The 24,822-nt window shown below is 35.4% G+C and overlaps 1 protein-coding gene across 18 annotated transcripts in view; it reads left to right on the forward strand.

Moving 5' to 3' along the window:
* Positions 1–24,822, forward strand: part of PPHLN1 (periphilin 1) — a 246,928-nt gene that overhangs the window by 166,121 nt on the left and 55,985 nt on the right. For all 18 annotated transcript variants that reach the window (XR_006219897.1, XR_006219900.1, XR_006219896.1 and 15 more), the window contains one exon: positions 15,524–15,664. Coding sequence is in view for 12 of the 18 variants with exons in the window: in XM_042992119.1 (XP_042848053.1) it covers positions 15,524–15,664 (141 nt within the window). In the remaining 6 variants the exon portion in view is untranslated. The remainder of the gene's footprint in view (positions 1–15,523; positions 15,665–24,822) is intronic.

Consider the following 24,822-nt stretch of genomic DNA (forward strand, 5'->3'; position numbering starts at 1 on the left):
CGTTTTGTTTTGTTTTAATTTCTGCAGAAAATCCCATTGGGATTTTGGTAGGGATTGCCTTGAATCTGTACATTGCTTTGGATGGTATTGACATTTTAACAATACTGTCTTTCATTGTGTGAACGTGGGATGTGTTTCCATTTATTTATGTCTTCTTTCAGCAGTGTTTTTGTTGTTTTCATTATATAAGTTTTTCATCTCCTTGGTTAATTCCTAAGTTGTTTTTGTTTGTTTGTTTGTTTGTTTTAGTTTATTTATTTATTTTTGAGAGAGAGAGAGAGCAGGGGAGGGGCAGAGAGAGAGAGGGAGAAGGAGAATGCAGGGCTTGAACTCACAAACCATGAGATCATGACCTGAGCCAAAATCAAAAGTTGGATGCTTAACTGACTGAGCCACCCAGGCACGCCAGTTCCTAAGTATTTTATTCTGTTTGATACTATTGTAAATGGAATTGTTTTGTAATTTCCTTTTCAGATAATTCCATTGTTCATCTATAGAAACACAATTAATTTTTGTGTGCTGAGTTTGTACCTTGCTACTTTGCTGAATTCATTTATCAGGGTGTGTGTGCATAATCTTTAGGGTTTTCTACATATAAGGTCATATCTGCAAACAGAGATAATTTTACTTATTCCTTTCTAATTTGCGTACCTTTCCTTTCTTCTCCTTTCCTACCACCCCCCTCCCCTAACTGTTCTGGCTAAAACTCCCAGTACTGTTTTGCATAGAAGTGATGAAAGCAAGCATCCTTGCTTTGTTCATGATTTTAAAGAAAAATCTTTTAGCCTTTCAGTATCAAGTGTGATGTTCGCTGTAGTTTTTTCAGATATGACTTTTATTATTTTGAGATGGTTTACTTCTATTCCTAGTTTGTTGAGTGTTTCATCATGAAAAGGTGTTAAATTTTGTCAGATACTTTTTCTGTATCAATTGAGATGATCATGTAGCTTTTTCCCTTTATTCTGATGATGTGGAGTATTACACTCATTAGTTTCCCTATGTTAAATCATCCCTTGCATTTCAGGCATAAATGCCACTTGGTAATGATGTATATAATCTTTTTTATATGCTGCTGAATTTATGCTGCTGAATTCCTTGTGCTAGTGTCTTGTTGAGATATTTTTGCATCAGTGTTCCTAAGGGATATTGGACTGTTTGTTGTTGTGTCTTTGTCTGGCTTTGTATCAGGGTAATGTCCTCATAGAATGAGTTAGGAAGAATTCCTTCCTCTTCAGTTTTGGAAGAGTTTTTAAAGGCTTGGTATTAGTTCTTTATTAATTTATTATTATTACTATTTTTTTAACATTTAATTTTGAGAGACAGCGAGAGACATATTGTGAGTGGGGGAGGGGTAGAGTACGGGAGACAGAATCTGAAGCAGGCTTCAGGCTCTAAGCTGTCAGCACAGGGCCTGACCTAGGGCTCAAACCCACAAACCTCGAGATCATGACCTGAGCCAAAGTCAGAAGCTTAACTGACTGAGTTACCCAGGCGCCCAGCTTGGTATTAGTTCTTTATATGTTTAGTAGAACCGGTGAAGCCATAAGGTCCATGTCTTTTCTTTGTTGGGAGGATTTTGATTACTGATTCAGTTTCCTTACAAGTTTCAAGTCTGTTTAGGTTTTATATTTCTTCTTGATTTAGTTTTGGTAGGTTTTGTGTTTCTAGGAATTTTTCCATTTTACCTAGGTTATCCTTTTTGTCAGCATGCACTTGTTCATAGTACTCTCTTAATAATTCTTTTTATTTCTGTAGGATTGGTAGTAATGTGCCCACTTTTATTTCTGATTTTAGTAATTGGAGTCTTCTCTTAGTCCATCTAACTAAAGGTTTGTCAATTTTGTTGATCTTTTCGAAGAACCAACTTTTGTTTTTTTTTTTTTCTTTTGTTTTCTATCTACTTCATTTATCTCTGCTCCAATCTTTAATATTTCTTTCCTTCTGGTATCTTTGGGTTTAGTTCTGATTTTTCTGTTTTTCTAGTTCCTTAAGTTGTAAAGTTAGGTTGTTGATTTGAACTCATTCTTGTTTAATATAAGTGTTTATAGCCATTAATTTCTCCCTTAGCACTGCTTTGCTACTTCTCATAAGTTTTTGTACATGGTATTTTCATTTGTTTCTTAAGCATTTCCTGCTTTCAGTATAATTTCTTCTTTGGTCTATTGTTTAAAGGTGTGTTCTTAAATTTCCACAATTTTGTGCATTTTCCAGTTTACTTTTTAAATCTATTGACATTTAGTGTGTGGCCTAACACATAGTCTATCCTGGCAAATGTCTCCTGCGCCTGAGAAGAATGTATTCTGTTGTTGGGTAGAGTGTTTCTTGTATGTCTGTTAGATCTACTTTGTATATTGTTTTATTTAAGTCCTCTGTTTCACTACCTTATATCTGGTTTTTCTGTCCATTACTGTGACAAGGGTATTGAAGTCTCCAATTGTTACTGTATAACTTTTATTTCTCCATTTCTTTCAGTTTTTTGCTTCATATATTTTGATGGTCTATTCTTAGGTCCATAGATGTTTATAGTTGTTATATCTTCTTGCTGTATTGGACCTTTTATTAATATACTCTTGTCTCTTGTAACCTTTTTTGACATGAAGTCTGTTTTGTCTGATATTAGTGTAGCCACACCTACTTTCTTATAGTTATTATTTGTATGGGCTATCTTTTTGTATCCTTTTGCTTTCAACATGTTTGTGTCTTTGAGTCTAAAGTAAGTCTCTTATAGACATTATGTAGTTGGATCCTGTGTTTTTATCTACTCTGCCAACCTCTGCCCTTTGATTGGAAGGTTTAATCCATTAAATAATTACTGAGAAGAAGGGACTCAACTTCTGTCATTGAGCTATTTGTTTTCTGTATGCCCTGTAGCTTTTTTGTCCCTCATTTCCTGCATTCTGGTTTCTTTTGTTTTTAATTGATTTCTGTTGTGTTCTTTGGTGGGCAGTGAAATTTTTAAGTTCCTTCTTAATTTCCTTTTGTATGTATTCTTTTAAAAATATATAATATTTGTTTCCTTTAATATTTCTTTCCTTCTGGTATCTTTGGGTTTAGTTATGATTTTTCTGTTTTTCTAGTTCCTTAAGTTGTAAAGTTAGGTTGAGAGGGAGAGAGAGAATCTAAAGCAGGCTCCATACTCAGCACAGATCCTGATGCAGGACTTGTTCTCACGATTGTGAGATGACCTGAGTTGAAATCAAGAGTCAGATGCTTAACCGGCTGAGCCACCCAGGTGCCCGTTGTGTATATCCTGTACCTATTTCTTTATGGTTACCATGAAGATTACATTTGCATCCTAAAGTTATAACACTAATTTGTATTTATATCAGCTTAAGTTCAATAACATACAAAAACTCTGTTCCTTTCCAGCTCCATCTCCATGCCTTTTGGTTGTTGATATCACAAAATTACATCTTGATTCATTGCATCCCCAAAATGTGAACTAATACTAATAATTGTTTTAAATGCAGTAGTCTCTTATCTAGAAAACAGGATTTGGAGTTATAAACCAAGGTTATAGTAGTACTAGCTTTTACACCAATAGTGTCCTTTAAATGTATTAGTCTCTTAAATCATGTGTAGAAAACAAAACAAAAAAAACAATTGCAAAGCATTGGTACAGTAATATTAGTTTTTATAATTGTCCAGGTATTTATCTTTATTGAGATCTTTATTTCTCTGAAAGACTTCAAATTACTGCCTAGTGTACATTCATTTCACCTTGGAGGATCCCCTTGAGCATTCCTTGCAGGGCAGATTTAGTCATAAACTCCCTCAACTTTTGTTAATCTGAAAATGGCTTGATTTCTTACCCTTTTTTCAAGGATAGTTTTGTTGGATATAGGAATCTCAGTTGACAGTTTTTCTTTTATTACAGTCATTCTTGAACAACATGGCTTTGAACTGCACAGGTCCACTTATATGTGGATATTTTTCAGTAAGTGTGTTGGAAGACACTTTGGAGATTTGTAACAATTTAAATGTCTATTTTTACTTTTTTTTAATTTTTTTTTATTTTTTTTATTTTTATTTTATTTTTGGGACAGAGAGAGACAGAGCATGAATGGGGGAGGGGCAGAGAGAGAGGGAGACACAGAAGTGGAAACAGGCTCCAGGCTCCGAGCCATCAGCCCAGAGCCTGATGCGGGGCTCGAACTCACGGACCGCGAGATCGTGACCTGGCTGAAGTCGGACGCTTAACCGACTGCGCCACCCAGGCGCCCCTATTTTTACTTATTTTTGAGAGAGAGCGAGAGAGAGAGGGGGAGAGGCAGAGAGAGAGGGAGACAGAGAATCCCAAGCAGGCCGTGTGCTGTTGGCACAGAGCCCATTGTAGGGCTCGAACTCATAAACCATGAGAGCATGACGAGAGTTGAAATGAAGAGTCAGATGCTCAATCGACTGAACAACTCAGGTGCCCCAGGAGATTTGCATCAATTTGAAAAGGCTCGCAGACAAACCGTATAGCATAGAAATACAAAAAAAAAAAAAAGTTGTTATAAGAATTAGGTATTATAAGAATACAGTGTATGATACATACAACTTACAAAATATGTGCTAATTGACAGTTTGTGTTATTAAGGCATCTGATTAACAGTAGGCTATTAGTTGATTTTGGAGAGTCAAAAGTTATACGTGGATTTTTGACTGGGTTAGCCCTCCAATCACCATGTTGTTCAGGATCAACTGTACTTTGAATATGGGCCTACTGTAATATTGCCTTCAAAGTTTCTGCTGAGAAATCTATTTTTTTTTTTACCTTCCATGTATGAGAAAATGATTTTTTTCTTGTATATGATGAGTTTGCTTTTCACTGCTTTCAAGAGTCTCCCTTTTATTTGTCTTTTGAAAATTTGATTATGATGTATTTTGGTGTGAGTCTTGAGTTCACCTAACTTAGGTTTTGTTAAGCTTCTTTGGATGTTTATATTTAAGTCGTCCATCAGATTTGAAGTTTTTAGCCATTATTTATTCAAATATTTTCTGCTACTTTCCTCTTCTAGGACTCCCATAGTGCATATTTTGGTCCACTTGGTGGTGTCCCAACAGATTCCTTAGGCTCTGTTCACCTTTCTTTAATCTTCTTTCATTTTGTTTCTCAGACTCCATAATTTCCATTGCAAGTTCACTGATTCTTCTGCCTACTCAAATCTGCCTTTGAATCCCTGTAACAAAATTTTCATTTCAGCTATTGTACTTCCTAGCTTTGTGATTTCTTTTAGGTGTCTTTTTAGGTTTTCTGTCTCTTCATTGGTATTTCTGTTTTCTTCACACATTTTCTTGGCTTTCTTCACAACATTCTTTAGTTCTTTGAGCAACTGGAGACAGTAGTTTTGTTGTGTTGTGTTTTTTTAGATTTTATTTTTAAGTAATCTCTACACCCAACATGGGGATTGAACCTACAGCCCTGAGATCAAGAATTGCATGCTTGGAGTGCCTGGGTGGCTCAGTAGTTAAGCTGGTTTTGGCTCAGGTCACGGTTTCATGGTTTGTGGATTCAAGCCCCGAATCAAGCTATGTGCTGACAGTGTGGAGCCTGTTTGAGATTCTCTCCCTCCCCCTCTCTGCCCCTCCCCTTCTCCCTCTGTCTCTGTCTCTAAAAATAAATAAATAAACTTAAAAAAAAAAAAAAAGAGTTGCATGTTTTATCGACTAAGCTAGCCAGGCTTCCTGAGACCATAGTTTAAAATTTATTTTCTGGTAGACCTATTGTTAGGTCTGTTTCAGAGACAGTTTCTATTGATTTATTTTTTCCTTCAAATGGGCCTTACTTTCTTCTTTCTTTGTATGCCTTGTGATTTTTTTGAACAGTAGGCATTTGAATCTAATAACCGATAATTCCAGAAATCAGATATTCTCCCCACACCCCTTTCTATTGTTGTGTGGTGTCTGTGTGCTGAGGATGAGTCTAGGTGTCAGTTTAAAGTCCTTTCTGAGTCTTAGAATGTACAGTCACTTTTTAACTTGCCCCATATAAGCAGGGTTAATGTCCTAATATTAACATCTAACTTTCAAAAGGTGAAGAAGTGAAAAATAAAGGAAAAAGGGTACTGGCAGCTTAATTCACGGGAGTCACTTCAGCCATAATAGGAGGGGTTTGAAACAATAGTAGGAGATATGAGCAATGGCTGTTTACTCCTTTGTGATCACAAGCCCCAATCAGTGATCAGAGCACAGATTCCTGATGTTTGGAAAATGGGGTCCTTTTTGCCCAACCTCAGGTACCTACCCACCAAGTGGCTGAGGGTTGGGATGGATAGCTGCTATTGTGGCAAGAACTGAAATTAACCTCAGTTTACCTCCCGTGTGTTCCTCTGGAAGTTGCAAACCTTCAGGAGAATCCAGAGTTCCAGAATAGTTACATCAGACAACGTTTTCCAGTGCAGTTGTTGTTTATGTTAGGAGACAGATTTCTGATGCTTTCTATTGTGGCATCTTCCCTGATTTTCACTGCTTTCTTCCATAAGTGATTGGTATATTTTCAGTTGAAATCTCTTAAAATATATAACTTAGACTTGTGAAAACCAGGTTTTAAAAAAAGTAGATTATACATCTACATGTCAGAAATTCAAATGTCACAAAAATGTGTAGCATCTCCCTTCCATCCTACTCCTTATTTCTAAGTTATTCCTATTGAGCCAACCACCACCCACCCCCCCTTTTTTTTTTACATTTTTCCCCATAGATAGCATCCTTCCAGAGATCCTTCGTGTGTGTGTGTGTGTGTGTGTATATGTACATATATATATGTATATGCATAAATGTACATATACACATACTTCCTCTCTCTCTTTTTTTACACAGTTGGCAGTATATTGATAGGAAATGAATGACCTCCAGAATGTTCCAGGAGAAAAATTAGAGTGCATTATACAACAATTATAGGCTGTTACTCTTTTAGATGATTTCTTAATATCCCATAGTTCTACATACTGGATAATTTATTTGTCCTAATGATGGACATGTAGGTTGTCTTCAGTCATTTGCTATAAGTGGCAGCCATATGTTAGTATCTGTTGCTCATGTTGGTATCTGTAGATTAAGTTTCTAGAGGTGAAATTGCTGGGTGAAAGGCGCATGTACTAAATTGCAATACATGCTGCCAGATTACTGTGTAAAGAAGTTGTGGCAGTATACACTCCCAATACACTAGGAGTTGATGTGCTTTTCCTAGTGAAAATTACCACTCATTAATATATATCTTGTGACTTCACTAAACCTACTGCTTTTTGCCACTACTTAATTTTTTAAAATTCAGTTTTTGAAATATGTTCTATTTCTTTTTTTCCCTCTCATTTCCCACCTACCTAACATATGCGGCAGTAGAATATATGAGCTCAGACTTTACAGTTTACTCTAAGTCATTGCTTACTGCAAGTTACATGGAGGCAAGAACTTTGCTCTGTTGTGTTCATTGATGTATCCACTGTTCCTGGAACAGTGTTTGGTATTTGTCATATAGTAAATTTTTTTATTAATTTTCTAAAAAAATTTTTATTTTAATTCCAGTTAGTTAACTTACAGTGTTATTTTACTTGCAGGTGTACAATATAGTGATGCAACATTTTCATATATCACTTGGTGTTTATCATGACAAGTGCGCTCCTTAATCCCCATCACCTATTTAATCCATCCCCCCACCCACCTTCCCTCCGGTAACCATCAGATTGTTTGTTCTCTATAGTTAACAGTCTGTTTGTTTGTTTGTTTCTTTCTTTCTTTCTTTCTTTCTTTCTGTCTCTCTTTTTCCCTTTTTTCCCCCTTTGCCCATTTGTTTTGTTTCTTAAATTCTACATATGAGTGAAATAATATGGTATTTGTTTTTCTCTGACTTCCTTAATTTAGCATTATACACTCTAGCTCCATCCATGTTGTTGCATATGGCAAGATTTCATTCTTCTTTATGGCTGAATAATACTCCATTGCACATATGTACCCCATCTTCTATATCCATTCATCAGTACATGGACGCTTGGGCTGCTTCCATATCTTAGCTATTGTAAATAATGCTACTATAAACATAGGGGTACATGTATCCCTTTGAATTAGCACTTTTGTAAATACCGAGTAGTGCATACCTCCATACTGTTTTCCACAGTGGCTGTACCAGTTTGTATTCCAATAGTAGATGAGTGTTCCTTTTGCTCCACATCCCTGCCAACACCTGTTGTTTCTTGTGTCATTGATTTTAGCCATTCTGACAGGGGTGAGATGATACTGCATTGTAGTTTTGATTTGCATTTTCTTGATAATGAATGATGTTGAACATCTTTCCATGTGTCTGTTGGCCATCTGGATGTCTTCCTTGGAGAAACATCTGTTCCTGCCTTCTACCCATTTTTAATTGGATTATTTGTTTTTATAATGTGTTGAGTTGTATCAATTCTTTATGTATTTTGGATAGTAACCCTTTATCAGATATGTTATTTGCAAATATATTCTCCCATTCAGTAGTTTGCCTTTTAGTTTTTTTTTTAATTTTTTTTTTAATGTTTAGTTTTGAGAGAGAGCGAGCGAGCGGGGGAGGGACAGAGAAAGGAAGAGACACAGAATCTGAAGCAGGTTCCAGGCTCTGAGCTGTCAGCACAGAGCCCGACACAGGGCTGGAACCCACAAACCGTGAAATCTTAACTCAAGTCAAGGATGGACACTTCACTGACTGAGCCATCCAGGTGCCCCTGCCTTTTTGTTTTGTTGATTGTTTCCTTTGCTGTGTAGAAGCTTTTTATTTTGATATATTCCCAGTAGTTTATTTTTGCATGTTGAAGTTATTTTTGTGTATGGTTTAAGAAAGAGTTCAGTTTCATTCTCTTGCATGTCACTGTCTACTTTCCCTACCACCATTTGTTGAAGAGACTGTCTTTTTCCCATTGGATATTCTTTCCTGCTTTGTTGAAGATTAATTGATCATATTTATTTTTCTAGGTTTTCTGTTATGTTCCATTGATCTATACGTCTGTTTTTGTAACAGTACCATACTATTTTGATTACAGTAATACAACTTGAAATCTGGAATTGAGATACCTCCAGCTTTGTTTTTCTTAAAATTTTAAGAGTGCTTTGGCTATTTGGATCTTTTCTTTTCTCTTTTCTTTTCTTTTCTTTTCTTTTCTTTTCTTTTCTTTTCTTTTCTTTTCTTTTCTTTTCTTTTTTGTGGTTCCATAAAAATTTTAGAATTGTTTGTTCTAGTTCTGTGGAAAATGCTGTTGCTATTTTGATAGAGATTGCATTAAATCTGTAGATTGCTTTCAGTAGTATAGATATTTTAACAATACTTGTTCCTCCAATCCATTAGCATAAAATGTCTTTGCATATTTTTGTGTCTTTAATTTTGTTCATCAGTGTCTTATATTTTAGTACAGGTCTTTCATTTTTTGGTTAAGTTTATTCTCAGGTATTTTATTATTTTTGGTATAATTGCAAATGGAATTATTCTGGTTTCGTTGTGCTGCTTCATTATTACGCAAATGGAAATGCAGTGGATTTCTGTACATTGATTTTGTATCCTGCAACCTTACTGAATTCATTTATCAGTTTTAGTAGTTTTTTGGTGGAGTCTTTCAGATTTTCTATGTATAGTATCATATCATCTGCAAATTATGAAAAGTTTTACTTCTCCCCTACCAATTTGGATGCCTTTTATTTCATTGTTGTCTGATTGCTGTGGCTAGAACTTCCAGTGCTATGATGAATAAAAGTTGTGAGAATTGACATCCTTGTCTTGTTCCTGACCTTAGGAGAAAAGCTCTGTTTTTCCCCATTGAGGATAATGTCAGCTGTGAGTTTTTCATATCTGGCCTTTATCTCATTGTGGTATTTTCCCTCTAAACCTACTTGGTGGAGGCTTTTTATCATGAATGGATGTTGTACTTTGTCAAATGCCTTTTCTGTGCCTATTGATGTTATGTATCACGTTGATTGATTTGCAAATATCAAACCACTCCTGTGATGTACAAGGGGAATAAATCGCACTTGATTATGGTGAATGATCTTTTAAATGTATTCTTGGATTTGGTTTGCTAATATTTTGTTGAGGATTTTTGCATCTACATTCATCAGAGATATTGGCCAGTAGTTTTCTTTTTTTGTGGTATCTTTATCTGGTTTTGATTTCCGGGTAATGCTTGCTTCATAGAATGAATTTTGAAGTTTTCCTTCCTCTTATATTTTTTGGAATAGTTTGAGAAAAACAGGTATTAACTCTTCTTTAAATATTTGGTAGAATTCACTTGTGAAGTCATTTGGTCCTGGACTTCTGTTTGTTGGGAGTTTTTGTTTATGGAATCACTTTTTTTGCTGGTAATTGTTCTTTCAAATTTTCTTTCAGTTTTGGTAGGTTATATGTTTTTACGAATTTATCCATTTTGTCTTGGTTGTTGGCATATACTTTTTTTCATACTATTCTGTGATAAGTTTGACTAGAAGTTTATCAATTTCATTGATTATTGTTTTTTTTTTCTCCCAAAGGAATAGTTCCTGGATTCAATGATCTAGGTTCTGTTGGTTTTTTTTAGTTTCTGTGTCATTTATTTCTGCTCAAATCTTTATTATTTCTTTCCTTCTGCTGGTTTTAGTTTTTTTTGTTGTTGTTGTTCTTTTAGTAGTTTCTTTAGGTTTAAGTTGTTTATTTGAGATTATTTTGGCTTCCTTAGGTAGGCCTGTATTGCTGTAAACTTCCCTCTTACAATCACTCTTGCTGCATCTCAAAGCTTTTGAACCATTGTGTATTTCCGTGTACTTTTTTATTTATTTCCAGGTTGGCCCATTCATTGTTCAGTAGCATGTACTTTAACCTCCATGTAGTTTGTGTTCTTTCCAGAGTTTTTCTTGTGGTTGATTCTAATTTTATAGCACTGTGGTCAAAATAGATGTGTGGTATAATTTTATCTTTCTGAGTTTGTTGAGGCTTCTTTTATGGCCTATTATATAATCTGTTCTACAGAATGTTCCAAGTGTACTTGAAAAGAATGTGTATTCTGTATTTTTAGGATGTAATGTTCTGAATAAATCCATCTGATCCAGTGTGTTGCTCAAAACCATTGTTTCCTTGTTGATTTTCTGTTCAGATGACCTGTCTGTTGATGTAAGCGGGTTTTAAAGTCCCTTACATTTATGGTGTTATTATCTATTAGTTCCTTTATGTTTGCTATTAACTGTTTCATATATTTGGGTGCTTCCATGTTGGAGGCATAAATATTTGCAATTGTTACATCTTGTTGTATTGTCCCCTTTATAGTTATATAGCATCCCTCTTTGTCTCTTCTTAAAGTCTTTGTTTTAAAGTCTCTTTGTCTGGGGCTCCTGGGTGGCTCAGTCAGTTGAACATCTGACCTTAATTTTGTCTTAGTTCATGATCCCAGGGTTGTGGGATTGAACCCTACATTGCACTCCATGCTAAGTGTGGAGCCTGCTAAAATTCTTTCCCTTCCTCTGCCCCTCTCTCCCACTCACATTCATTCATTCATTCATTCTCTCTCTCTCTCTCTCTCTCTCTCTCAAATAAAAATAAATAGGGGTGCCTGGGTGGCCCATTCGGTTAAGTGTCTGACTCTTGGTTTTGGCTCAGGTCATGATCTCACGGCTTCATAGATTCAAGTCCTGCATCAGGCTTTGTGCTCCAGCTCGGAGCCTGCTTGGGATTTTCTCTCTCTTCCTCTCTCTTCCTCTCTCTGCCCCTCCCCTACTCGTGATGTCTCTGTCTCCCTCAAATAAGTAAACTTAAAACAAATGAAATTAAAAATATAGTCTATTTGGTCAGATATAAATATTGCTATTCTGGCTTTCTTTTGACCTCTGTTTGCATGATAAGTGTTTCTCCATCCTATCACTTTCAATCTGCAGGTGTATTTAGGTCTAAAATGAGTATCTTGTAAGCAGCATATAGATGGGTCTTGTTTTCTTAGCCATTCTGTTACTCTGTGTCTTTTGATTTATATTCCATTTATATTCAAAGTAATTATTGATTTATACGTGTTGCTATTTTATTACCTCTTTTGTGGTTGTTTCTGAAGATTTTCTCTGATCCTGTCTTGTCTTTCTCATGGTTTGCTTGTTTTCTTTAGTGATATATTTGCATTTTTCTTTATTCTTTGCATATATATTAGTACTTTTTGATTTGTGGTTGTCATTAGGTTTGTTTATAACATATTCTGCATATAGCAGTCTGTGTTAACTCAGAGGTTAAGTTTGAACTCATTCTTCACTCTTACTCACATTTTGATATGTTGTCCTATTTTACATCCTTTTATTTTGTGAGTTCCTTGACTGATATTTACAAAAATAGTCATTTTTACTGCTTTTGTGTTTCCTTCCTTCATAGTGTCACTTTTGGTCTTCCTTTCCACTCAGAGGCCCTTTAATATTTCATGCAGGACTGATTTTAGTGGTCATGAACTTTTTCACTTTTTGTCCAGGAAACTCTTTATCTCCTCCTATTTTGAATGATAGTCTTGCTGGATAGAGTATTCTTGGCTCTAGATTTTTCCCACTCAACACTTTGTATGTATGGTACCCCTCCCTTCTGGCTTGGAAAGTTTCTGCTGAAAAATCCCCTGGTAGGCTTATGGGGTTTCCATTGTGTGTAACCATCTTCTTTTGTATTGCTGCTTTTAAAATTTTTTCTTTTTGGTACATTTTGCGATTTTTATTGTAATATGTCTTGGTGTGGATCTGCTTTTGTTGATTTTGTTGGGGGTTGTTTGTGCCTCCTGGATCTAAATATCTATTCCTTTTCCAGATTAAGACAGTCTCTAGCTATTATCTCTTCAAATAAAATTTCTACCTCTCTTTCTCTCTCTTCTTTGGAATTCTTCTAATGTGAATGTTTTTACTTTGATGGAGTCACTGAGTTCCCTAAGTCTGTTCTCGTTTTGCCTAATTCTTCTTTCTGTCTTTTGTTCATCTTGCTAACTTTCCATTACTCTGTCTTCTAGCTCATTAATTCATTCCTCTGATTCTTCCAGTCTGCTATTCATTGCATCAAGCATATATCCTATCTTGCTTATTGCACCTTTCATCTCTGATTGTTTCTTTTTTGTTTCTCTGTTAAAGGTCTCACCATGTCTTCCACTCTTTTCTCAAGTCCAGTGAGTAACCTTATGATCATTGCTTTAAATAGTCCATCAGACATGTTGCTTCTCTTTTGCTTAGCTCTCCAGCTATGGCCTTGTCCTTTTGTTTTATTTGGGACAGATTCCTCTGTCTTCTCATTTTGCCTAAGTTTCTGTGCCTGTTTCTCTGTGTTAGGAAATTTGCTATTATGTTTCCTGTTCTTGAAGGTAATGGTCTTGTGAAGAAGAGGTCTTGTAGTGAGTGCCCTGGTGTGTAGTGTCCACTGTGCTCAGGGTCTGTCTCTTCCAGTATTGTCTCCAGCGTTTGCTTCATATGTGCTCTGCTGTTTTTTCCTGGCCTTTTTATCCTTTAGGACAGTCATCTGCAGAGACTCTCTTTGCCTGTTGTGGGTAGTGTTTAGTCCCTGGTGTGAATGTAGCATGTTTTAACTAGATGTGAGACCTGTTGCCACCAGCACTGGAACTGAGGCTCTGCAAAACTCCCTGATCAGGAGACAGGATGTGGGCAGGGGTTTGGGCTGGTCTTCTGGCAAGGGCGCCTGCGATGCTGGAACTGAGGTAAGTGTGACTAGGAAAGGCAGTTCTACCAGAGTACAGTGGGGTGCAGGAACAGGCCTTGGTGTAAGCAAATTAAGTAGGCGGTATTGTCATTGCGCTGGATCTCATAGGTGGTTCTATGCTTATACTGAGGGACTGGGGAGGGAAAAGGTGGTTGCCTGTCCCTTTTTTCCTGGAGTGTTCTCTTCATGAATGCTGCCTCTCTGGGACACACTCCAAGATGAGGGAATAACCTACCCACTGTGTGCCCCAGGTGCTCTTCAGATCACTGTTTACCCTCTGTATGATCGAGGACTGTTTCCCCTGCCTTCTCTCTAAAAGCAGTCCCAATGCCCCACAGCTTTCCCCAGGGTCAAGCTCGCTGACCTTCAGAACTCCAGGCTTTAGCCTGGTTACAAGAACTCAAAAAATTCATCCCCTCTCATTTTCCAAGCCAATTGCTATGGGATTCATTTCTCCCAGGCACTCCCCTGTGTGTTAGTCTGTCTGTCACCTTTCTCTGCAACCATAGCTTCCTCACTACCACAGCAGCCACCATCCTTCTTTTCTCTCCCAAGCCATCTCTCTGCACTTCCTACTTCCTTCATTATGGCCTCTCCTCTACCTTTAGTTGTGGAGTTTGTTCTGCCAATCTTAAGGTTGATTTCTGGAGTATTTAGGATTATAATTATCTAGTTGAATTTGTGGCTAGCATAGGGTCTTCCTACTGTGCTGCCATATTCCTTTCTCTGTCACACAGTAACATTTTTTTTAAGTTCTTGTTAAAATTCCAGTTGGTTAACATACAGTGTAATATTAGTTTCAGGTGTACAATATAGTGACTCAAGACTTCCATGTAATGGCCAGTACTCATCACAAGTGCTCTCCTTAATCCCCATCACCTAGTTTAACCTAGTTTAACCTAGTCTCCTACCTACCTTCTCTCTGGTAACTATCAGTTTGTTCTGTATAGTTAAGAGTCTGTTTCTTGGTGTCTCTCTCTTTTTTTTCTTCCCCTTTTTACATTTTTGTTTTTCAAATTCCACATATGAGTGAAATCACATGGTATTTGTCTATTTGTCTTTCTCCGACTTATTTCACTTAGCATAATACTCTCTAGCTCCATCCATGTAGTTGCAAATGGCAAGATTGCACTCTTTTTTATGGCTGAGTAATATTCCATTGTATACATACCCCACCTCTTCTTTACCCATTCATCTCTTGGTGGACATTTGGGCTACTTGTAATTGGCTATTGTAGATAATGCTGCTTTACGTGTCGCACAGTAAATTTTTGAATAAACGAATGTAGTTAAATAATTGTTTCCCCCTTTTTTTCAGTTTTTTCTTTGTCACAAAAGTGTTTTTGGAAAGTACAGTAGTTAGCTATGGACTTTTTGTGGGATTATGTACTTAATGAATTGTCGCTATAAAATAGTGATTATTATTTGGGGGATTTTCTTTTCAGTGATTTTGATAATTTTTTTTTTTTTTTTTGCTACAGGAGCAAGGTATTTTTAACTTCTGAAAGTAGAACCCTTTTCCATGTTCTTTTTTAATATGTTTATGTGTGCACATACCATTCACTTCCAATTAGACTTTTTCTCTTCACTGTTTCTTAAATAGATTGCTTAAGGAGTAAGCCACAGGACAAAACTTTCTAGCTGTATTTTAATGTAATGTGAAATATAATTTTGGAATGGAATAAGCCTAGAATCTTTGTCTTCTCTAAAATTTAAAAAGTAGCAATCATTTCCTCTTTGGTCCTCCTCACATATTATGCAGAGTGAAATTGAAAGTGTCTTCTTAAAACTGGTTGAATGTAGCACTTTCTCTTGGTATAATGTGCCAGTTAAGGCCTATAAACAGTCATGTGAAATGCTGTATGTAATTAAGGTTTTCTAATTTTTTTCAAAGGCAGGATCCACAGCACCACTGTTTATTGACCAGCCAGAAGAACCTGAGTCAAATGCAACAGATGGCATGGAATTATTTGAAGACAGTCAGCTAACCAGCCGCTCTAAAGCAATAGCATCAAAAACCAAAGAGATTGAACAGGTGAGAATTCAGTCTTCTTTAAGTATATAATCCTTTGTTCCTGTCATTTTGCACATGGTAATTATAGTAAATATTTATTGAATAAATATGTCATTTTGATTTTTTTCCACTTGTGATTCTGAAATTAAAAAAATATCAAAATTGCTTAATTTGATTTCACAGTAATACTGATCAGTTTGGTCCCCTATTCTTGTTTACTTTTTTATTTTTTAAGTAAAAAGCAAACTTCTTTTTTAAGGAATATCAGTATTCATGGTAGTATGAAGCAATTAAACTATTAAAATTAACAGGAATGGGCTGAAAGAAATGTTAAATATACCAAAATGTTAGCAGATGTTGTTTTAAGAATATTGGCATTACAGATGTTTATGTTTTTCATTACACTCTAAGCATTTTTCAAATAGTAAAGAAAAAGTAAAGGATAAGTATATAGATTTAATTTTAATGATATCATTCTGAAAAGTTAGGATCTTGTTTTTAATAGATTAAATAGATTGCTTAGGGAATCATAGGTCAGAACCTTCTAGCTATATCTTAATATAGTGTGAAATATAATTATGGATTGGAATAAGTTTAGAGGTTTTGTCTTACCTATTAAGATTTAAAACTATTTTCTCTTCAGTCCTCTTCACATGTGCTCATTATACATAGCAAAATTTAAAATGTTTTCACATGGAAATATTACCTGCCTCATGGTGTATTATAACTTTAGAGGATTAAATGAAGTAAATAAAATTTGAAAGGGTTTTATAACATGTAACATGTTGTATAAGTATTTTTTTCCCCAGTGTAATTAACATATAGTGCTATATTAGTTTCAGGTATATAATATAGTGATTTCACAATTCTCTACATTACTCAGTGTGTACAAGTGTTTTTGATGTTACTCTCCAGTGCTTTGAGTAAATGTCATATTGTTATATAGTCTTCTGAAACCTATTGGGAATTAATAAAGTTAAATCTTTTCTCAAGGTACTTGCCACTTTCATATCAGTTAAAATCTATTTGCCTTGGTTGGATAGGAGAACATCTTAAGTAAATCCTGGTTGTGATTGTACAGCTCATATTGATGCTACCCCAATGGCAAAGGATAAAAATCTAATAAATACAGGATGTTTCATGTAAGCCAGTAGAGTTTTAAACTGGAGGTGGTCAGCATGCTTGGTGTCAGTGTCAGATGCTTGGAAGAATAGAAGGAAAATGGAGACTGAGAAAAAGCGTGTTTAATTTGGTGATATGAAAGTGGTGCCTTACAAGATACCAGTTAATTAAGAGCATAAAAGGTTTGCTCATCAGATGTATCTTCAACATGGATATGAATATCATTATCCTATGTAGAATTACTGTCCTTTTGTCCTTTTACTCTTAGTTTTCTTTGTAGTTTTTGGGTTATTTTTTTACTACTTGACATATGTTTTTATTTGTTTGTCTCCCTCCTAAATGGAAGCTTCATGAGAGCAGTGACTATCCCTTATCTCCGTTACTTAATACAATGATTGGCATGTAGTGGGCTCAAAAGAAATATTTGTTCTCTGGATGGTGGATAGAGTCATAAACCTAGAAGTGACCCTTCCTTGAATAGCCCCTGAGTCACTAAGTCACTGCATCTTAACCTGATCACCTAATACGGTGCCTAGGCCCAGCACTTTGTAGTAAGTGCTTAATAAGTGTTTATTGAATGAATGATTTATACTATTTTTCTTTTCCACCTAAATGCAGTTATTCTTTTAATATTTGTTTGTTTGTTTATTTATTTATTTTAATATAATTTATTGTCAAATTGGCTAACATACAGTGTATAGAGCGTGCTCTTGGTTTTTGGGGTAGATTCCCATGGTTTATCGCTTACATACAACACCCAGTGCTCATCCCAACAAGTGCCCTCCTCAATGCCCATCACCCATTTTCCCCTCTCCCCCACGTCCCCATCCACCCCCAGTTTGTTCTCTGTATTTAAGAGTCTCTTATGGTTTGCCTCCCTCTCTGTCTGTTTGTAACTATTTTTACCCCTTCCCTTTCCCCATGGCCTTCTGTTAAGTTTCTCAAGTTCCACATATGAGTGAACACATATGATATCTGTCTTTCTCTGACTTATTTCACTCAGCATAATACCTTCCAGTTCCATCCACGTTGCTGCAAATGGCACGATTTCATTCTTATTGCCAAGTAGTATCCCATTGTGTACATAAACCACATCTTCTTTATCCATTCATCAGCTGATGGACATTTTAGGCTCTTTCCATAATTTGGCTGCTGTTGATAGTGCTGCTGTAAACATTGGGGTACGAGTGCCCTTATGAATCAGCACTCCTGTATCCTTTGGATAAATTCCTAGTAGTTAAACAGCAGTTATTTAAAGGAGAGTTTCTCTTAAAAATATAATTGGTAGAAGAATTTGACTGAAGTAGCAGGGTAGGAGGATTTGGGGTTGTCATTTATTAATATTTCTCCTGTCTCTTATTATTCATAGTTGATTTATTTGATCTTGAAAAGATGAGCTACCAGTCAGATAAACAGCCTAGTTTAACAGTACACATTTAAAATTTTTAGCATGGAATCAGTTTGTGTAGTACTTTATAGACATCCATCCATATATGTTTGACCTATAAGTATGACTAGATTTCTCATTTCATCTGCCCATTGTTCTAAAACATGAAAAATCTGACACTAAAGAATATCGAGATTTTAATAGCAAAACAGATGACCTAAAAAATCTAAAAGAACATTACTGTATTCTGATATGACTAGAGAAGTAAAGATAGTTATTAGAAGTATTATAAAACAGAAAAATTAATAATGTTAAATATAAATAATTTTATATGTTAAAAATAAATTATTGTACTTAATAATGTTACTAAACTCTGTTCTTAATAGAGCACTTTGGTTTACATATATTGGCAAGAAAATCAAACCTTAAAAACTCCAAAAGTGTCAGAAAGCTAGTAAATAATCATATATAACTATTTGATAAATTTGTGTCTAAAAGTTATAGTGATTGTTAAAAATGAAAAGTAGTTTTAAGGCGCACTTGGGTGGCTCAGTCGGTTAAGCGTCTAACTTCAACTCTGGTCGTGATCTCGCAGTTTGTGAGTTCGAGCCCTGCTTCGGGCTGTGTGCTGACAGCTCAGAGCCTAGAGCCTACTCTGTATTCTGTGTCTCCTCCTCTCTCTGCCCCTCCCATGCTCATGCTCTGTCTCTCTCTGTCTCTCAATAATAAATAAACGTTAAAAAAAATTTTTTTAAAGAAAAAGTAGTTTTAAGGGGATTTTTTCCCCCTTGTTTTCTTCATTTTCAACTTCTGCACATTTTAGTTTTAGGGATTAAATGCCAAATGAATAGGAATAGTGCAAAGGCTTGAGAAAGCCAGCTAGTAGTTACACAGCTGTCCAGGAGTTATTCTTTATATTTTTCCACATGCTTGAAATATTTCATGATTTTACAAAATAAATAATAATCCAAAAAAGCCCACATAGATGAGGCCAACAATTCAGGCTTGGAATAATATAGAAATGTAAATATTGGTATAATGCCCAAGCTGCTTTTTCTGTCTGTTATATCAAGTGCAGTATGTTCAGATATCTTGTAAAGATAAATTACCACACTTTTTTTAGCGTTTCTGTATTAGATTCTTCAGTGCTTCAACCCCAAGGAAATCATTAACTTGTGGCTATATTGCAATATAAAATAAACTTAATCTCTTGGCCAAAATTTGGTTTAATTCGAAGTGCCTACAAAGTGGCTATTTGATGTTTAAGGGCATATATATATATGGAGGTAGATTGTATCTGAATCATTTCAGTGAGGGAGCATATTCATGTTCTTTGCCACATTATTGCCATCTCATCCTGGACATTTAAGAATTTTAATAGGGTTGGAAATGTTGGTGCTTTTTGATAAAGCTCCCCACATTAATAGTTAAATATGCACAGAGAACCACAGTCTAAAATCCTTGAGCCAGAAGACATCAGGTTGCATCTCTGAATATTGTGTTGCTAGATAGAGATCATTCGAATCATCCCCTTGTACTTCAGTATCCTTTAATGGAGATGATTCATTCTATTGCCACAGCACATTTAGCCTCCTTATGCCTTATGTTTTGGATCCTATGGTGTGTGTGTGTGTGTGTGTGTGTGTGTGTGTGTGTGTGTGTATTTTTTTTTTTTAATCCTCATTTCCCTAGATTTACCCATTCTTACCCAATTTGGGCCACTTTCACATTGACTTACCAGAGTATTTTTTGAGGTTCCTAGCTTCTTAGCTTAGAGAGATTTCAAAATTTCTCCTGTCATTATAAGTAATTCCTAGATAGACAACCTACAAAAGTATGGGTGATTCACAATCTGACTCAGGTATTTGTCATTAACCCCTTAACTGTCATATCTCACAAGTCCTCACATACCTATTACTGAATTATTTGATTTGAAATTAAGTGCATCCCACTACTTGCTATTTTATCAGTGAGGAATCTTTTAAAAAATTGGCACTTTGAACAAACCTCACAAATTGAAATCTGTATTATTACATAGCCCTTCTTCCCTCTATTGTACCCCCGGGGATAAGGTAATATTTACTTTAACTGTTTGGAAGCTTTTCATGTTGAAGATTTGTCCCTCATGATTTGTTAAAATTGTGCTTAGACATAGCCTATCAGTGAGATCAGATCCTCTGTTTTTTGGAGGTCTGGCAAAATAAATAATTATATTTAAAAATATCTTTGTAATTCCCCAGTGGCAAGATCTGGATTAGAGTCTTCTATCTTCTTTCTTCAGATGGAATCAGATAATCTGAGTGGATCTATATAAATATGTGTGTATAACATATACATATATGTAGTATATATAACATAATGTGTGTATATATAATATGCATATGCATGTTCTGCCTAGTAGACCATACAACTATGAATGTCACAGTGGCTAAAATCCTCCTACAGACAGACATAAGTAGCAGAAAAGCAGTTAGCTAATTAAACAACTACTAAAGGTAGTGAGTAACTGCTGTTTATTAGGACTTTTTGCTATGCAAACTAACAGTCTTGAAGAAAGAACTTTCCATCTCTTAACCCTCAAACACAGTACTTATATTGTGACTCTCTACCTTTGTTGTACATCTGGGGGGCTCCTTAAAAGGAGAGCTTCTTGGATTTCTACCATAAATATTTTGGTAATTTGGTTATCAGAGTTTCTCAAGCTTTAACATGCACAGAAATCATTTGGGGATCTTGTTAAAGCACATTTGGGGATCTTGTTAAAGCACTGTGAATCTGGGATCGGGCTTGAGATTGGAATTTCTAACATGCTGCTTGGTGATGCTGATTGTTCTAGTCTGTGGACCATATTTGGAGTAACAAGGAATTAGAAAGAGGTGATTATTTTTTCTTAAGTTCTTCTATAGTTTTCTAATGTGCTAAAAGGTTGAGAACTATAACCCCCTTAATTTTATATAAACTAAAGTTTTATCTTATGTATTTTTTAATTGAGGTATAATTAACATGCAATAAAATGCATAGATCCTAAATATTCGGTTGGATGAATTTTGACAGTTAAAACACTGTGTAAATATCACCTGTGACAAATATTTATGAAAGTTTTTCTTTTTCAGAACAGTTGATACACTGATAGTAATAAGGATTTAGTTAGGAATTAAAAGCTCAAAATCATGTAATTTGATTTGATTTATGGTAAATACCCTTCAGCCCATCAAGGCTATACTTCAAGTAGCAACATATACAAGCATAAATTTCAAAGAACACAAGAGATTATGCAGTGAAAAAGAAGTTTCCTTCTTCATAATTCTTAGCTACCCAGTTTCTTTCCCCAGCATATAGATGACACTATGTAACATACATATGTATGTGTATACGCAGTTTATATGTAGTATTTGTGTGTGCATACCATGTATACACACATACTGTGTATGTATATACACACATAGATCTGGATCATAGTTGATCCTGATGAGTAGAAATAAAAATTTGTACTTGTGTCCATATTATTCCTTTAAGTACAAGTGGTAGTTTACCATGCACCCTGTTTAATATATCCATTCTGTATCAGTGTTTATAACTAGTCTCCTATTAGTAGATATTTATAATCACTTGTGAACCATGTTTTAAAGTACAGTTCCTCTGATTTCTCTACCTTTTTTAAAGTGTGTATGTAGGGGCGCCTGGGTGGCTTGGTCAGTTAAGCGTCTGACTTCGGCTCAGGTCATGATCTTACGGTCTGTGAGTTCTAGCCCCGCGTCGGGCTCTGTGCTGACAGCTCAGAGCCTGGAGCCTGTTTCAGATTCTGTGTCTCCTTCTCTCTGTGACCCTCCCCGTTCATGCTCTGTCTCTCTCTGTCTCAAAAATAAATAAACGTTTAAAAAAAAATAAAGTGTGTATGTATTTTTAAAATATACGAGTATTACATTTAAAATGAGCAGTTTTGGAGAGGAGTTAGTTTAGTGATGGGTATCAAATGCTTGGGTTTGTGTCTTGTGAAGTGCTGTGTAGGTTTTAATGACTGCATAAGAGATCACCAAAGTGTCTGTTAATAAATTCCTGAGTCCCTGTGTTATGAAATCTGTATGTTTCAAAACACTTCTCATGATTCTCACAGCAGGCCAAGAATGACTGGAATATATGAGATTACAGAGAGCTTCATTTCTTGCTTATACCAATCATCATCAACCTGTCTTAAAAATCTTATTAGTAGAGGGACACCTGGATGGTTCAGTCGATTAAGTGTCCAGCTTCAACTCAGGTCATGATCTCACGGTTCGTGAGTTCGAGCCCCACATTGGGCTCTGTGCTGACAGCTCAGAGCCTGGAGCCTGCTTTGGATTCTGTGTCTCCCTCTCTCTTTGTTCGTCCCCTGCTCGCTCGCTCTCTCTCTCTCTCTCTCTCTCTCTGTCTCAAAAATAAAGATTAAACAAATTACAAAAAAAATGTATTAGTAGAGCTTGCTTGGGATTCTCTTTCCCTCTCTGCTCCTCCCACTCATGTGCTTTCTCTCTCAAAGTAAATAAGTGAACTTAAAAAATTATTTGTAGATGCAATTTATAGAATCTAAACCAATATAGTTGTAGTGATGTGCTTAAAAGTATTCTTTAAATGCATCATTTGTGCTATTTCTTAAATCACGGAAAATTATAATTTGTAGGGGGAAAAGTCCATTTCTTCTTTTGTCTTATTTGGTGAATAATAACTAAAAAAAATTTTAAGTGCCATGAAGGCAAATTCATTTTTAAAACCTCTTTGTTTTGGAAAGCTATCTATCCTAACACTATCCTGATGTTGTTTTATGAAAATGCTGATATTTCTACCTTGAAATAAGTATCTCTGTTGAAAGATGGGTAGATTATATATCTGATAATTTATAGTTTAATTGTAGATGTCATTTCCTTACTCCATTTAGTTAAAAAAGATCAAACTAATTCAGAAATCATTTTGTTTCCCCTCTAGGTCATTAGGCTTATAGGTTAATAAGGTTTTACTGTAAATCTAGATCAATCTACTTAATACATAATTTTTACTTTAATTTGAATTCTATGTGTTAACCTTTTTTTGTGACTATATGGACTGCTTACTACTAGCTTTTCTTCACTTTTTCCTCAAAATAAAGAAGTTATACTAGATAACCTTAGGTCCCTTCTTAATCTAAATCATTAAAAACTCAAAGTTAAGTATTACTGCTTCTGTATTCACTGTTAATGCGTAGCTAATTTCATATTAAGTATAAAATTTGTAGGTATTTTGGTTTTTTTTAGCCTCTTATATTAAAATGTTTTTTTTTTTTAACCCAGATACACCATTGCTATGCATCAGTTAGTAATTACTGTTTATTGAGCTAATGAATTGTGCAGAAAATGTTTTCTTCAGTAAATAAGATGTCACATTTAATCAGTGTTCAATCTGTGGCTCTTTTTTTTTTTTTTTTTTTACAGTGTCTAGTTTCAGTCACTGTCTATACAGCCTGGTGATTCTCAGCACTATCACTAGCTCTTGTTCCTTCTCTCTCAGTATATAAAGGATATTTTGGTTTTAGGTTTAAAGTAAAATGGGTAGAAGATTAATCAAATGTGCCATCTTCCTGAAATGTTAACTAGAGTTAGGGACATGGTAAAAATCCGCTTTTAACACATAGTGGATTAAGATGAAATTGTTTTCAAAGCAGTGGCAGCTCTATTGTTGTATATGCACGATCTAAGCATTTCATGCTAACCTTACATAATAGAAACATTCTTTGTTTTCTCTTTTTATCAGAGCAAGTAACGAACTTCTTAAAAGTGCAGCTCTCACCACTATCTTGTCTAGACATCAAGTCTACCCTACTGTATTTAACAATCCATTATTACCAACCACTTGTTCAGACTTTACATATATAGATTTAGTAAAATACACTCACATAAGATTTACCCTTGAAAAATTTCTTAGTCTCAAATACATTAAAGATAAATCCTTTATTTTGGCCAAATTTCAAGGTTTTTGAAAATTACTTGTCAAAATATGGTCATACTCTTACTACAGAAACTTTTTGCTAAAGTATAAGTGTTTATTTTTATAAGTATTTTAAGAGTTTCATCTAAAAGTTGTCTCTTAAGGTGATTTGTATCATAGTTGAAATGTTAAAACCAAGCATATCAGCTTTTACATTTAAAAGTAAGTTAGTGGGGCAACTGGGTGGCTCAGTTGGTTGAGCGTCTGACTTTGGCTCAGGTCATGATCTCGCGGTCCGTGAGTTCAAGCCCTGTGTTGGGCTCTGCGCTGACAGCTCAGAGCCTGGAGCCTGCTTCGGATTCTGTGTCTCTTTCTCTCTCTACCCCTCCCCCCTTCATGTTCTGGCTTTCACTGTCTCTCAAAAATGAATAAACTTAAAAAAAAAAACTAATTTCGTTATTTTATACCTGATATAAACCTGTAAATATGAAGATTGTTAACTCTGTTAAGATATTATTTTCATTAAAAAATATAAAATTTGGGCAGTACAGATACCAAGCTTTGTAAGAACCATATTTAGTGTGTTACAAGTATCAAAAGAGATGAGGCCATCTTGGTCCTTGTCCCTGGGAATGTCATCACTTCAAAAGTACCCAGTTATAAAGTAGTTCCAATATAGGTGTTCCCCATGACATAAGTGTGAGCACAAGCTTCATTCTCTCACCTCTCCTCCTCC

The sequence above is a fragment of the Panthera tigris genome, chromosome B4 (assembly GCF_018350195.1).
Source record: "Panthera tigris isolate Pti1 chromosome B4, P.tigris_Pti1_mat1.1, whole genome shotgun sequence".
Lineage (NCBI taxonomy): Eukaryota > Metazoa > Chordata > Mammalia > Carnivora > Felidae > Panthera > Panthera tigris.